Source organism: Gadus morhua, chromosome 23 (genome assembly GCF_902167405.1).
Source record: "Gadus morhua chromosome 23, gadMor3.0, whole genome shotgun sequence".
Taxonomy (NCBI): domain Eukaryota; kingdom Metazoa; phylum Chordata; class Actinopteri; order Gadiformes; family Gadidae; genus Gadus; species Gadus morhua.
The window spans coordinates 9,336,084-9,349,969 of NC_044070.1; the positions used below are offsets into that span (position 1 = coordinate 9,336,084).

Below are 13,886 nucleotides of genomic sequence, written 5' to 3' on the forward strand. Positions count from 1 at the left end.
TTCAATATAACATCCTAATTATTGTCTCTTTCATTCCTTTCATCGATCTTCAACAGCAAGATCTTCTGCTTTGTGCCGCAGGAAGAGGCCAAGAACGGCGTCTCTAGAGGAGGTATCGATGGAGCGTTCCGGTTTGTGCGTTTCTTCTGTGTGTGTGTGTGTGTGTGTGTGTGTGTGTGTGTGTGTGTGTGTGTGTGTGTGTGTGTGTGTGTGTGTGTGTGTGTGTGTGTGTGTGTGTGTGTGTGTGTGTGTGTTTATCCGTGTGTGTTTATCCGAGTGTGTTTGTGGGAGTGTTTGTTGATCAAATGGAGGGATGCAATCTTCCACTCGGTGGGTCTGCTTACTCCCTCAGAGTTCCAGTTTGGCAGAACTGTGGAAAAAGGGCTTATTATAATCTAAGGGAACGGGAGAAGGCTTTGAAGTGGAAATAAATATTTGCAATGGCCGACCATTTTATTTTGTTAACATGCTAGTGGGTAATGAACTAGCGGTTTGTGTGTTGCTGCAGTGTCACTTAAAAACCTTCTGGGTGAAGTCAATCATTTCTCTGTTTAACAACCGCGGTCAAGAGACACTCACTAGTTCACTGAATGTTATTTAGCTTTTATTTTTATGTCTACCCTATCGACAACTCATACGCTCCAGCTTGTCCGCCCCCGAGCAGCGGCCCTCCGGCGTACTTTCCCTTTCTCACTCGTCGTTTTTTATCAACATTTGGACGGCTCAGGGTAAGCAGAAGTTGTCCTAATTTGGACCTTGTAAACCCACTCGCCAAATGTAGCAGTGAAAAAGTGCTCCACGAATATGTGAACTCGCCCTTTTTAGATGGTGCTTAAACATTGAGTTTGGATGCATGTAGGGAAATACTGGAATCATATTTTGCTATTTTTATTTGCCATTCAGTATAGAAAAGAAGCCACTTGTATGTTACTTATATCAATGGGGATTTACAGTAATTCAGATACTTGTCATTAAGGAGTAAGTAGGGGTGATCCTCTTGCTCATGGATGCCAAAAGGAAGGCTGGGTCATTTTGAATAAAAGTTGTTACTGTTTGCATACATCATAACCACTGCAATGATTATAACGATTGCTGTAATTACGCCAATATAGAACGTGGCCTACATACAACATTTTCAGACAAATGACGGTTGTGCAGCCTATATATAAATGCAGCTTTTATACAAAGGTGGATGACCAAAATTGGTCTGCAAGGATTTTGCCACGGGGCGAATTGGCTCTACAGTGATTATGCCCTGTATTCTATACAAATACCTAAAAAATGTTTTTGACATGATCAATATTTGCTTAAATGGTAATCCACCACTGGCACAAAGAGGTTGAAAAAGTTAGCTACTAAAAATAACAGGCTGCTAATTGGGTAATATACTCCAATTCCAATATTTTTCTCTTCTGCTGATCCACCATCCAGGATGATGAATTTATCAGCGTGCTCTTGAATAGCGCTAGTGTTGCGGTGTGATTTCAATGAAGCTTTGCACTATGTGAAAAACACCTTTTCAGCTTTACGATCAAAACCGTGTGTCCTAATTGGCTCTTAAGTGGCTCGTTATGTCAAAGCAGAGCACTCACCGCGGCGCCACCATACAGCCGCGGTATGACCTCCAACTCCGATAGAAACCTTGGCACGGTCACGCATCGCCGTGCGGTACAAACATAGGATATTTAATTATGAATAACAAGATCATATTGATCAAGTTCTCTTTGCCCGCGCTTTAAGCGGCTCTTTAATATACTCAGTATAGAGTAGATCTGTTGACTCAATCAGGCTTCAGTGGAGCTAGCCAGGATGGCTAGCAGATAACGGATCGACTCCCCCCCCCCCCCCTCCCCCCCCCCCCCTCTACATCAGTCAATTAATTAAAAAAAAAGTTCAAGTTGATGAAATTAGGTCCAAACGACATCATAATCTTGATGTTGTGTTTACATGCGACACACGGCACTGATGGTTTATGACCTCCAACACCGCTAGAAACCTTGACCCGCATCACAGCACTGTTCGTTACCACGTATCATATTATACACAGGTCAAGAGCGTAGAACCTTCCCACCTGGGCTGCCCGACACGGCGCTCTGTGGCTCGTCAGGTGGGCCATCAGTTTAACGTTGAAGCTCTGCCCGTATCAGATTCGGTCTCGGAATCGAGGCTGGATCCGATGGACACGGACCGCCTCCACACACCTCCATCACCTGGGTGATGTGGCAGTTTTGCTTTTGGAAGCGTTGTTCCAATAAAACGTGTGTTTTTATCAAATTTCAGGTGTTTTAGAACTTAAGTGGTGTCGGTTGGTGGCCAATAGGTGGCACTCTTCCCTCTGGCCCCTTCCCTCATCCATCCCGATGCCCCAGTGCAGCGACGGGGACACTGAGCTGTGGAAGGCGCCGTCCTTCGGAGGAGACGTAAAACCGAGGTCCTGACTCACTGAGGTCATAAAAGATCCCAGGGCACTGATCGCAAAGAGTAGGTGTCCTTGCCCAACCAGGCTTATTCAATCTGGACCCCCTCATACTCCTCCTGTACAATTGGCAGACATTAATTCCCTCCCTCTCCACCTCAAGCTGGTGTGTGGTGAGCGTTCTGGCACAGATTGGCTGGCGTGCTTCACCCGAGTGGGTGCTACACACTGGTGGTGGTGAGTTAGGTCCCCCCCTTCACTGTAAGCGTCTTTGGGTCATTAAAAAGCGCTATATAAATAAAATGAATTATTATTATTATTAAATGTCTCTGTCACGACAGCCCTAATTAAAAAATGTCAGTGTGGCCATTCGGCACTATTAGGCTACATTGTTGTGGTCAAACCACATTTTTTAGCGCAACCTGGGGAGAGATTACCTCGCATCCACATTATAAACGGTCGCACTGCTGAGCCCTGCATGTAATCCTTTGACACTATCCCGCCAATCGAACAGGAATCCTTAGATATAAACATAACAGAATTTCAAAGGCTTTTCACAGACTCATTGATTTGTTATGCCGCATCTTTTCAATTCAAACCACTTGGAATAAAGTTAAAATCAAAAGAATGTCTTTGTGAGTATTTGCAACTTTCAGCAACACATTGGGAGTCTTCAGGAGCCAGCATTGTACTTTAAATTGCGCATTTGTTACTGCGGCCTTTACACTGGTGCGGCCTAAATACAGATTTGTTTCTTTCAAGCCTTAGTTGTTAGCAGAGTGTGGGTTATGTATGCCCATGTAAAGCACTATGAATGACCTTTATGTTTGAAGGGTGCTCCGCAAATAAACTTGCCTCGACTTACTCCCTAGGCCATCAAATACGTTCGTTCTTTTGCCTTTTATTTAGAGAGAACTAACGACACCATTTATTATTTCCATCGCAACGTGGCAAAGGACTCATTTCATTTTAGACTACGATGGGTTCAATTGAAAAATTGACCAATAGAATTCAAAGCATCTTTTGTTTGATAATGAGGGAAATGCTCTCATAAAGTTCACTCAAATGCAGCCGGAGAACTGTTAGAACCTGAACTGAGCCTCTTTATAAAATACTTTGGTGAAATGTAATCTGTAAACGCTGAATTATTTATGTTTGCATAATATCTCCAACGTTTTGGTTTTTTTTCTTTTGGTTTTTTTTCTCAAACCACTGCCTAGCACCGCGTAGCTTATGTACCAAAGCAGGCCCAGACCGTAGAACGGGTTTCTACTGGGGCCTCGTTTAGCTAAATATTGTAGTGAACGGAGTGTGATGTTAAATATTGATTTTTGTGATGCATACTTTAATCCCACTTTTTAATATCAAGTCTCCTAATCTTTTTCTTTTTTCCCCGGAAAGCCGATTAGTCAAGTCCGACTCTGTAATATGCTGAGAGGTTCCGTTTTTATTTGGCTTCTGATTTAAATATCCGCTGCTGGAATCGGCGATGAGTTATTACAGGACGTCGTGAATGCCGTTTAAAACCGCGTTCATAATTACCGAGGCATTGAAATATTTGCAGGCTGAATTCTCTGTATTATGGGGGGAGCAGCAGTGTGAGATTGTAAAGCTGCTAGATAAAGAATGACTGAACTACTTTTGAATTGAAGAGGAACATGCGATTTCATATTTATTAGGCATAGTAAATTTCTTATCTGGGATTCATAAAGAATATTCTATTAAATTAAAAGAACATGGATGTCATGGAATGTAGGCTGATATATATAAATATATATTTCCATGAAATACGTTTTCTGTGCTGAATTCACCCCTAAGTGCTGATGTTCCTCTTCTATTATGTTCATCCCGGGGGTCCCTCCCTCTATAAAGGGCTCCTTAGTGGGGCTCCGGGGGCCCTAGATATGGGCTGTGAAACTGAGAGACGGCCACAGGGCTGTGGGCGAGAGCGGGGGGAGCGTGGGCGGGGCCAGAGCAGGGGCTGATTGCAGTGAACTCCTTCAACTGGCCATAATGGACATAATTACATAAAGAAAGGCAATGTTAGGTGAAATTAACCGTGATATTCACTGCTGGGTAACGACAAAAAAGAATACCCTAGCAAGGTTAAACGACACCGCGGGATGGAGAAGTAGAAGAGGGGCCGGGCTGCTGTTGAAAGGAGAGAGAATTACATTTCTAACGTCACAAAACGGCCACTAAAATAGAGGAGTTGCCTCTTATTGTTTTGAAAAACACCTGCTTCTGTAGAAATGTTTCCGCGGCCGTGATTTCCTTTCATCAGCACGGCTCTGTTAGGTCGTCTCCAGCCGAGTTTCATACAGAATCAATCTAATCTCAAGTCTAGCTGCGGGCGGACAGAAAGCTCTCAGAACTACCTTGGTGAGCGGCCACTCCCGCTTGCATTGGCCGAGCTTGAAAGTAGAAAACTGAGAAAAGACCGACTCCGACTGCCTCGTCGGATAACTTTCACCCCCGCAGTTTTGAAATGCTACCATAGGTCGGATTTAACCGTTACTCACTAGCACTTATTATAAATAAACAAATACATTTTGGACTAATTTGGACTTGTGTTCCGGTTACTATGTCTCTGCCCGGTTGTTGTTTTTGGAAACTCGGATTATACAGCACGTGTACATTTGCTGTAGCTACACCGATTTTCATAGAATATTCTGATTGTTAGCAGTCTCAACTGTTAGCCACTTTGGATAAAAGCTGTTAAATAAATAAAGGTAGTCTAAATGTCACATGTATGTGCAATCGCCAAGCCATGTGCAGGTTAACGCGTGAACCTCGCCGCTAGCCTCTTCTCAGAGCAGCGAGGTCGACGACTAAACACTGACCTTCTCTGACCAACAGCCCAATTAGCTGCTGGTGGGAGGAGATGGAGGTCAGAATGTGGTGGTAGGTGTGGGACTCATCTCCATGCAATGACCTCCAGTCACCCCTACGACTCACTGCCACCCACATTCCCTGCATTTTCTACAAATAAAGCAGCATTAACTCAGTGACCCACTGATACTAATGTAGCGTAAGTGGTAAGCAGCAAACAGTTCAAACTTAGCACCAGCAGAATCCAGCTCGGTGTCCAACTGATACAAACAGCAAGCGTCCAACTGATATCAATGTAGCATTGGCACTAGCAAGCTCAGTATTCAAGTGACACTAACCTAGCATTAGCCATCAACAGACGTAAGCTCGGTCTACAACTGATACTGGCATTAGCAATTAGCACCCATCATGCTATGTGTCTAACTGATACTGGCATTAACGATAGCATGGAACAAGCTCAGTGTCTGACTGATAGTAATGGAGCATTAGCCAAAAGCAGACACCAGCTCAGTCTCCAACCGATACTAACGTAGCATTAGATATAAGCTCAGGTATTCACTTAGTATTCAACTCATTTCAATTATCTCCACATTCACATCAGCTCTCCAGAGTGATTTCAGATCAGATCACCCATCTCATTAGGTTATTATTGCCTCCCTCTAGCTCTGATCGTACGGTTAGCACGCACGTTAGCTGGACAGAGTGACTGGCAGCAGCAAACCACCCAGGTGGGGTTTTCTTTGCCGCGGGGCCTACATCACCTGAGCCATGGGGCTGCGGGGGGGGGGGGGGGGGGGGGGGGTTTCCACGGCTCCTCTAGCTTCATGTTGTTTCGAGCCGTGAGTCCATGGTTACACGTGAACTATTCGTTTTATTCACCGGCAACTCCTCCCTCCCCCAAAACATATTTATCCCATTCTGGGAACCACAAGGGGCTTGCGTTGGTATCAGTCCAATAAAATCTCCCAATAAAACATAAATACACATGAGTTAAATGATTGTGGGTGTCCTTGAAGACGAAATGTGTTCAGCCCTTTGACTCAAAAGACTGAATTTCATTCAACTACATTAATGGAAAAATCTCTTTTTGCATTCATGAATGATTAAACTGCATTAATAAAACGCTAATCAATTCAACATCTATTGAAGCCTGGTTGTTCACTCTGTAAATGGCTGCCATAACAAGATCACTTCCCAAACCATCGCTAGACACAGGCAGACACCAAAAGGTTGGTTGAAATATTATTCATTTTCATACAAATGTATAGACTGTAAAATTTGTTACACAAAATACGTCAACAAAAATAGTATATATAATAGTATGCATAATAGTATAAAATGCTTACAACACGAAATACTGCAAGTCCTACAGCCTGGTTAGTGTACCTTTGTGTTCAGTGTATTAACAGAGTGCTTGGATCTATTTTCTGCTGATGACGGAAGCTACAGAGAGTAGCAGAGAGGGTTTCTAAGAATGTATTGATCGATCGATCGATCACATGATGATCGGAGACATTGAACAGACAATATGTCTCGTCGTTTTTACGATCATGCCCATCCACCCCTCACCTATCACACCGGCAGAGTTCACTGGACAAGGGATCCCTGACCAGTGTTCTATTATTAGTTTGAGTTTTGGAGTTGTTACCCACTGTCCTTAAAGGGCTAGTAAAGACAGCAACGTTTTCTTTCTTCCAACTTAGTTTTTATGGGGATCATGAACAAGGTAGTCCAAGCCATTTTATCTCAGTTCCTAAAAACAAGACTTTATTTTAGAGAAAACTGGTAAAATCCTATGTTTATGCCTACCTTAAAGACTACCTGATAACCCCACTCTTATTCAGACCTAGGTAACGCACGTCTTTTTGTGAAGCTGAGGTGTAAACACATCGACGTCCCGACCAAGGTACGACCAAGGTACGACAGCGGCGATGTGTGTGTGGGTGTGTTGAGCTCTGACTGACTCTCTCAGTCAGTAAGGGCTGACTGAGAGAGGGTTAAGCTGCTCAGACACTAATTGTACAACGCCTTGGTTTGTGTGAATGCGGATGTATGGAGGGTTGTTCTGAAACAAGACGTTGATTTTGATGGTTTATGCGGCCTAGAGATGGTTGGGCTTCCCGGCCCACGATAGTAGAACGCTAGGGGCTTAAGCTTCCCAGTGTAACACTACAGTGACTGGTGCATTTGATACCCAACATCGCTCACTACATCACTCATACCCAACGACGGTACGAAAAAGTATCACAAAGTTGCAATGGGTCGTCACACGCCGCCCCCCTCCAAAGATCTCTGTCCTCATTTATTCAATCTCATAGTGTTCACTCAACTCCAGATGAAACAAGGTCTTTAGGGAAGTCTGCGATCGTGATCAAAGTCAAACACACACAAAGACAGACTCTCCACCTGTGGGGCCTTCAGAAGGTGTCCTCCTCCGACCCGTACCAGGGCGTCAGCGGGACCACAAAGGGTCTGGGCCGGCCCGCCGGCGGCTCGGGCCCGAAGTCGGCCAGCCCGCAGGAGTCAAGGGAACTGAGGGAGCCGGCGTCGGAGCCCGCCCCCTCGAAGGCGTACGTCCGCAGGCAGTCGAAGGGCGGGGCGTACGGGTCCCGGTCGGCCTCGTCCAACCGGTCGAAGATGAACTGCCGGAACACCTCGTCCTCGGGGCCAATCAGGTGCGAGTGTCGCAGGGACATGCGTATGCTGGCCGCCACCTCCGCCCGCCGCAGCTTCCTGTCCCGCCGCCTGGGGTGGGGCCGCAGCGGCACTGACGGCGGGGAGGAGGGGGAGGAGCAGGGGGAGGAGATGTAGGGGGTGGAGGCCAGCTGGGGCCCTGGGGCCCTCGGCTCGCCGTAGCGCAGCACCTTCTGGGACACCTGGTCTGGGAGCTCCAGGTCTTCCCCGTCGACGTCCTCCGCCATCCCGGACACCTCCTGCTGCTTCCTCCTGCGCCTCCTCCTCCTCCTCACCCCCAGGGTGAGGACGGAGAGCGCTGGGGAGCCGGGGAACAGAGAGGGGTTACCAAGGAGACAGGGGCCTCAGCGGGGGGCAGAGCTGGGTTAGGACCGGTTAAGCTGGGAAGCTAGTCTTGGTTTAGACTCAGGGTCGAAGCACTGGAAGCACGAGCCGAAAGGTAGAATCAAAGAGAGATCAGAGAGGGGGAGAGAGATAGAGATAGAGAGATACAGAGACAGAGGCAGAGAGAGAGAGAGAGGCAAGAGAGAGAGAGAGGCAAGAGAGAGAGAGAGGCAAGAGAGAGAGAGAGAGAGAGCGAGAGAGAGGGGGGGGAAAGGGGAAAACAGAGAGAGAGACCAGAAAGAGAGGGAAAGAGAGAGAACAGAGAGAGAGAACACAGAGAGCAGAGAGGGGAAGAAGGAGAACATAGAGAGGAACAGAGAGAACAGAGAGGGGAAGAGAGAGAACAGAAGGGAGGGGAATAGAGAGAACACAGAGAGAAACTGGAAGAGAAAGACCAGAGAAAGAGAGAGGAGAGATAGAAGAGATCAATAGGAGCAAAGAAGGTGGAAGAGAAAGATAGAAATAAGAAAGATAGCAAAGAGGGCGCCGGTGACAGAAAGAATAGAAGCAGAGACTTAAACATATATAACCTTTCCATATTCCTTTCATTTCTGGGTTTCACAAAGGAGAAAAAAATAAGGGTTCTCTCGCTGCATATTAGGCCTGTTAAAGTGATCGTTTCACATTACAGTTTCCAACCTACGCGACTGAAGACGAATTACAGTCCCTGGTTCATCGTGAGCTGAATGACAAGTGGGGGGGACAGGGGGGACATAGAAAGGAGGATGTTTATCGGTATTTTTTTCTCGGGGAGTCACGTCCCTACCCCGGCCTCCACCCTCACCCACCTCCACCCTCAACTAGCTCCACCCTCAACTAGCTCCCCCCCAGGTTCATCCCGTGAAAGGAGAGGGGGAGGGGGACGCATCGAGGAGCAGCAGAGGTCATTGCTCCTGAGGTTGCTGACCAATGGGACGTCCCGCTGCGAGCGACTGAAGCTGCTGATGTAGTGCACATCACACGCAGTCGTTAAGAGAGCGGGCTGCTGAACGCCAATCTGAACCGGGTTTGGTGAACTGTGTTAATGTTACACACAGCCACACAGATGAGTTCAGGAATCACTGGTGGTGAAGATGGGAGAGAGAGAGAGAGAGAGAGAGAGAGAGAGAGAGAGAGAGAGAGAGAGAGAGAGAGAGAGAGAGAGAGAGAGAGAGAGAGAGAGAGAGAGAGAGAGAGAGAGAGAGAGAGAGAGAGAGAGAGAGAAATGGAAGAAACATGATGATTATGAAGAGGATGGTGGTACGGGCTGGGGGAATTAACACGGGAGTTACGTTGGTTACAGGAAAGCTTCTAGGGCCTAGCGCTGGGGTTGTACTCACTGTGTCAGGGCGGAGCTGCATTAGCTCGCGCTAACACAACACATCTGCTGGGAAAGAGTTCAATTCAGCGCAATGAGAAAGGAGTTAATCGTTGTACCCCTAGAGGCTCAGTACACATCACAGTACAAACACATCCACATTGTACCAACCACGGCAGTGCTTCTCAACCTCTCTTTGGCCTGTGCTCCTTCTTTTGGTCTAATGTGTCAAATTTCTCACAGAAATGTGAGAAATTAAATAACATCTGCTTGCACACGCATTGTTTTGACCTGTTCCACGTCGGCGTTTTTACCCCAACGTCCCGCTGAACGTATGCACGCCCCGCCACGCTCAGTATGCGGCTACGAGCCATTAGGCAGGTCTGTTGGTATACACACACTGCCTCACTGTGACCTTGTTGTGGTCCGTCACAAATGCACTGTCACCACACATTTCATTCTATCGCTTACAACTTCTCCCCCATGACCCCCACCGTGTGCTAACCCAATCGAAAAAACATAATAACGATTCAAAAACAGCCACGGATGTCAAAACGAAAACTCCCACTCTCCTGGAGCAGAGCGGCAGGCTGACCGGAACGCCGGGAGCGTTACGGCGAATCATTCTCAAGGGCACGAACGCCCTCGCGTTCCTGTCCTTCCACCACACATTGCCAGTTGCGACGATACGACCCGGAGGCAGGAGGCAGAAAACCCAACAGCCGCCGTACTTCAGAATAAAGGCTTAGCTATGGTTCCATCCGACGCAACGCAAGGGGTTTTGAGGACCCTCCTAGCGTCCACCACAAGGGCCCGACGTGCGCCTCCCAGAAATGTTCGCCTTGCGTCGAGGCGACGCAGCAGTAAGGGCTGTGATTGGTCCGCTCACTGAAACCCGACGCAGAACCAAAACAGGGTTACGACCGTGTGGAAGCGTCCGCGTGGGAATTGCATCGACTCGTTGAACCATAACTGAGCCTTAATAACCTGCCCACCCCCCCCCCCCCCGCAACGAACAACCACCCCCCCGTCAGGAGGCGGAGCTCACCTGAGAGCGTGGCCAGGCACACCAGCACGCCCAGCAGGGTTTTGAGGCTGGTGCCCATGGAGAGGGCACGGGCCTCCACGCCGGCACCCCCCAGGGGGCAGTGGCCCGCGGGGCTGCAGCCGCACACGGTGACGGTCAGGGTGCTGGTGCTGGTGAGCGGGGGCACGCCGCTGTCCGCCACCACCACCGGCAGCAGGTAGTGGGCGCGGTCCTTGCGGGTGAAGGTGCTGCGGCGGCTCACGATGCTGGCCGTGTTGTCTGGAGGGGGGAGGAGGAGGAGGGGGCGGGGTTAGACGTTGTGGGGGAGTAAGGGGGGAGGAGGATGAGAGACATCCCCCCCCCCCCCCCCCCCGCCTCTACCCCATCCCAGTGTTTGAGTACCCACACTGGGATTGATGCTTCAAACCATCGTTGGTGGAACACCAGGTACTGCAGACTATCCCCGGTCTCTCTCTCTCTCTCTCTCTCTCTCTCTCTCTCTCTCTCTCATTGGAGGATGCTGAGGTCTTAAGGTTTATAACTAGATAGACCCCATTCCCAATGGAGTCTAGGCATATATAATTATGGCCCTTGATTGTAATACATTTTAATCAAATGCGTCTTTAAATTCCATTAGAGAATATATTTTTTGCATGGGCAACCCAGTGGGAATGAAACCCCTCACCCAGGCAGTGTCAATGCCTTGCTCTCTCTATCGATGGAAATGTAACCCCTAACCCTGGCAGCATTAATGCCTTGCTCTACCAGTGGGAATGAAACCCCTCACCCAGGCAGTGTCAATGCCTTGCTCTCTCTATCGATGGAAATGTAACCCCTAACCCTGGCAGCATTAATGCCTTGCTCTACCAGTGGGAATGAAACCCCTAACCCAGGCAGAGCTCTTGGCTCGCTCATGCTGCCGCGCTCCGCCGTTGAGTCTCTGTGTGTTTGCTTGTGTTTAAGAGCTGAACAATGCAAGCTGTGCCGCAGCGTCTTTAATCTCCGCGAACAAGACAGGGAACAAGCTTATCCGGCGCTTTGTCGTTTGTTAAAGTCATTCTGCTAGATGTCTTCTCTGCCCTTGGCTGCACCTGTATGATTATGGCAGCGCATTAAGCAAATATGTCTTTCCACACATGGAAATAGGCTCCTTTATTGAATCACGTTTGCCGCCTTGAATTTGCCTGATGTATTAGTATTATGAAGAGTGACTCAGTGACACACACACACACACACACACACACACACACACAAGCACACACAACGCCGCACACACATTTGAATGTTTTAGGCTCCAGTGATGCTTCTTTCCATTAACTTTTCACTATTCAGTCATTTAGCAGACGCTTTTATTCAAAGCGAGTGAATTTGCTTTTTAGATACACACCATTAATGAACAGGAAATAAAGTCATTAAGGAGTAGGGGGGTGGAAGATAGCTAAGGTCAAGGACGCCTGGGCAGGTAGAGGCTGCACTGGAGCAGGGTAGACCAGACTAGACCAGACCAGTGGCTCCAACAGAGGCATCGCAGACCCTAGTCAGCGGCTACCTTGGTAAAGATTGAGGGTTACCATTGTGTTTTTGCGTTGGTAAACCAAGAAAACATGAAATAATAACACAAAAATTAATATTTGCAGAATCTGGGCAAAAATATTTAAATGGTGACCGAAATAATCTTGGCATTGCGCCAACTGTTCAATCTAACATTTTGAGGTAAAAAAAAAATTGCAAAAATTGTGCTAATATGCTAAGCTGTCCCACGTTGTGACGGCGTTGGAGGCGGTGGGGGTTGGCGTGCGAGGCTCTATGAATGAGGGACGGGGTGGAGAGTGAGCGATGCCCAGTAGCCTAGCGGCTGCAGAAGGCCAAGGCAGCGGGGGGGGGGGGGGGGGGGGGGGGTCAGCGTACGGGTCTGAGGAGGGAGATGAATAGGGGGGGGGGGCTGACCTTGGTGATCTCTGATGGTAAAGTTGGGATTGATGTGCGCATCTGGGACCATGGAGAAGTAGAAGTGATGTCCCTCCGGCGGGTCGTCAGGGTCCACCGCATCCAGCAACTGGATCAGCTGGGAGGGGGGGAGAGGTGTGAGTGGGGGGGGGGAGGGAGGGGGAGAAATAGAGGGAGGGAGAGAGAGAGAGAGAAGAGAGAGAGAGAGAGAGAGAGAGAGAGAGAGAGAGAGAGAGAGAGAGAGAGAGAGAGAGAGAGAGAGAGAGAGAGAGAGAGAGAGAGAGAGAGAGAGAGAGAGAGAGAGAGAGAGAAGGAGAGGGAGCGAGAGAAGGAGAGGGAGCGAGAGAGAGGGAGAGGGAGGGGGGGAGGAAGGGAGAGCGATGGAGAGGGAGGGAGAAAGAGGGAGAAGGAGGGAGGGTGAGGAGCAGGAGACAGTTAAGCATTATGATAACAGAAAGGGATCCACAGAGAGAACGAGAGAGAGGGAAGGTTTAACATTATCAAAACAGTCACGTAAAGAAAATAACTTCAGCTGAAGATACAGCCGAGAAATATACATGAAATGCAATATATACACCATAAAACCCATACCCCTACTCCTTCTCATCTTTACTCGGATCCCAAAGGCCCTCAATGCATGCATCCTATCCATTTTTTGTAAATACAAAGAAAATATTGAATATATCTACCCATGAAGACCCACAATATCATACAACGTATATTAAAAGAAGCCAGCTCCAGCACGTCATAATGACAGGGTCTGCCCGCTATGACACCAGTCCCCTGTTGTTTGTGTACCACTAACGCCATGGCAACAGCGAGGTACTGGGAACTGTTGAGGCAGCCTTCATCTTCATCATCATCATCATCCTGAGAGTCATACATGTACCTCTCCCGCCGGAGTCCCCTCGCAGATATACGGCCGGTAATCACTGGCCAGCGCCGGAGCGTTGTCATTCACGTCCAGCACCTTGATGAACACCACCGCCGCCGAGAATAAATAGCTCTGCTCTGAGCCAGGGAGGGAAGGGGAGGGACAGGCGTGTGTGATTGTGTGAGTGTGTTTCGTAAACGTTTTGTAAAAAGGGCCCTGTCGCGGTAACACTTTAGATATGACGAATGCCTCATGGTCGGCCGTATCTCCCTGACTGCGGCCGAGCAGCGTGCCAACACAATATATATAAAAGAATAATAATAACACAAAATAGCCACTGAAGCCAAACAACGCCCTCCGCCCGCTGAATGGCAATACGTTGAACAGAAGAGTGGGGGAGGCAATGCACACTGAA

General features: G+C 48.2%; 1 protein-coding gene across 1 annotated transcript in view; it reads right to left on the reverse strand.

Annotated features, from left to right (window-relative positions):
• Window positions 1-6,478: 6,478 nt before the first annotated feature.
• Window positions 6,479-13,886, reverse strand: part of cdh19 (cadherin 19, type 2) — a gene marked incomplete in the record, with an annotated part of 20,467 nt that continues 13,059 nt past the window's right edge. The window contains 4 exon segments of the mRNA XM_030349591.1: window positions 6,479-8,240; window positions 10,672-10,929; window positions 12,598-12,715; window positions 13,487-13,608. Coding sequence (XP_030205451.1) covers window positions 7,666-8,240; window positions 10,672-10,929; window positions 12,598-12,715; window positions 13,487-13,608 — 1,073 coding nt within the window.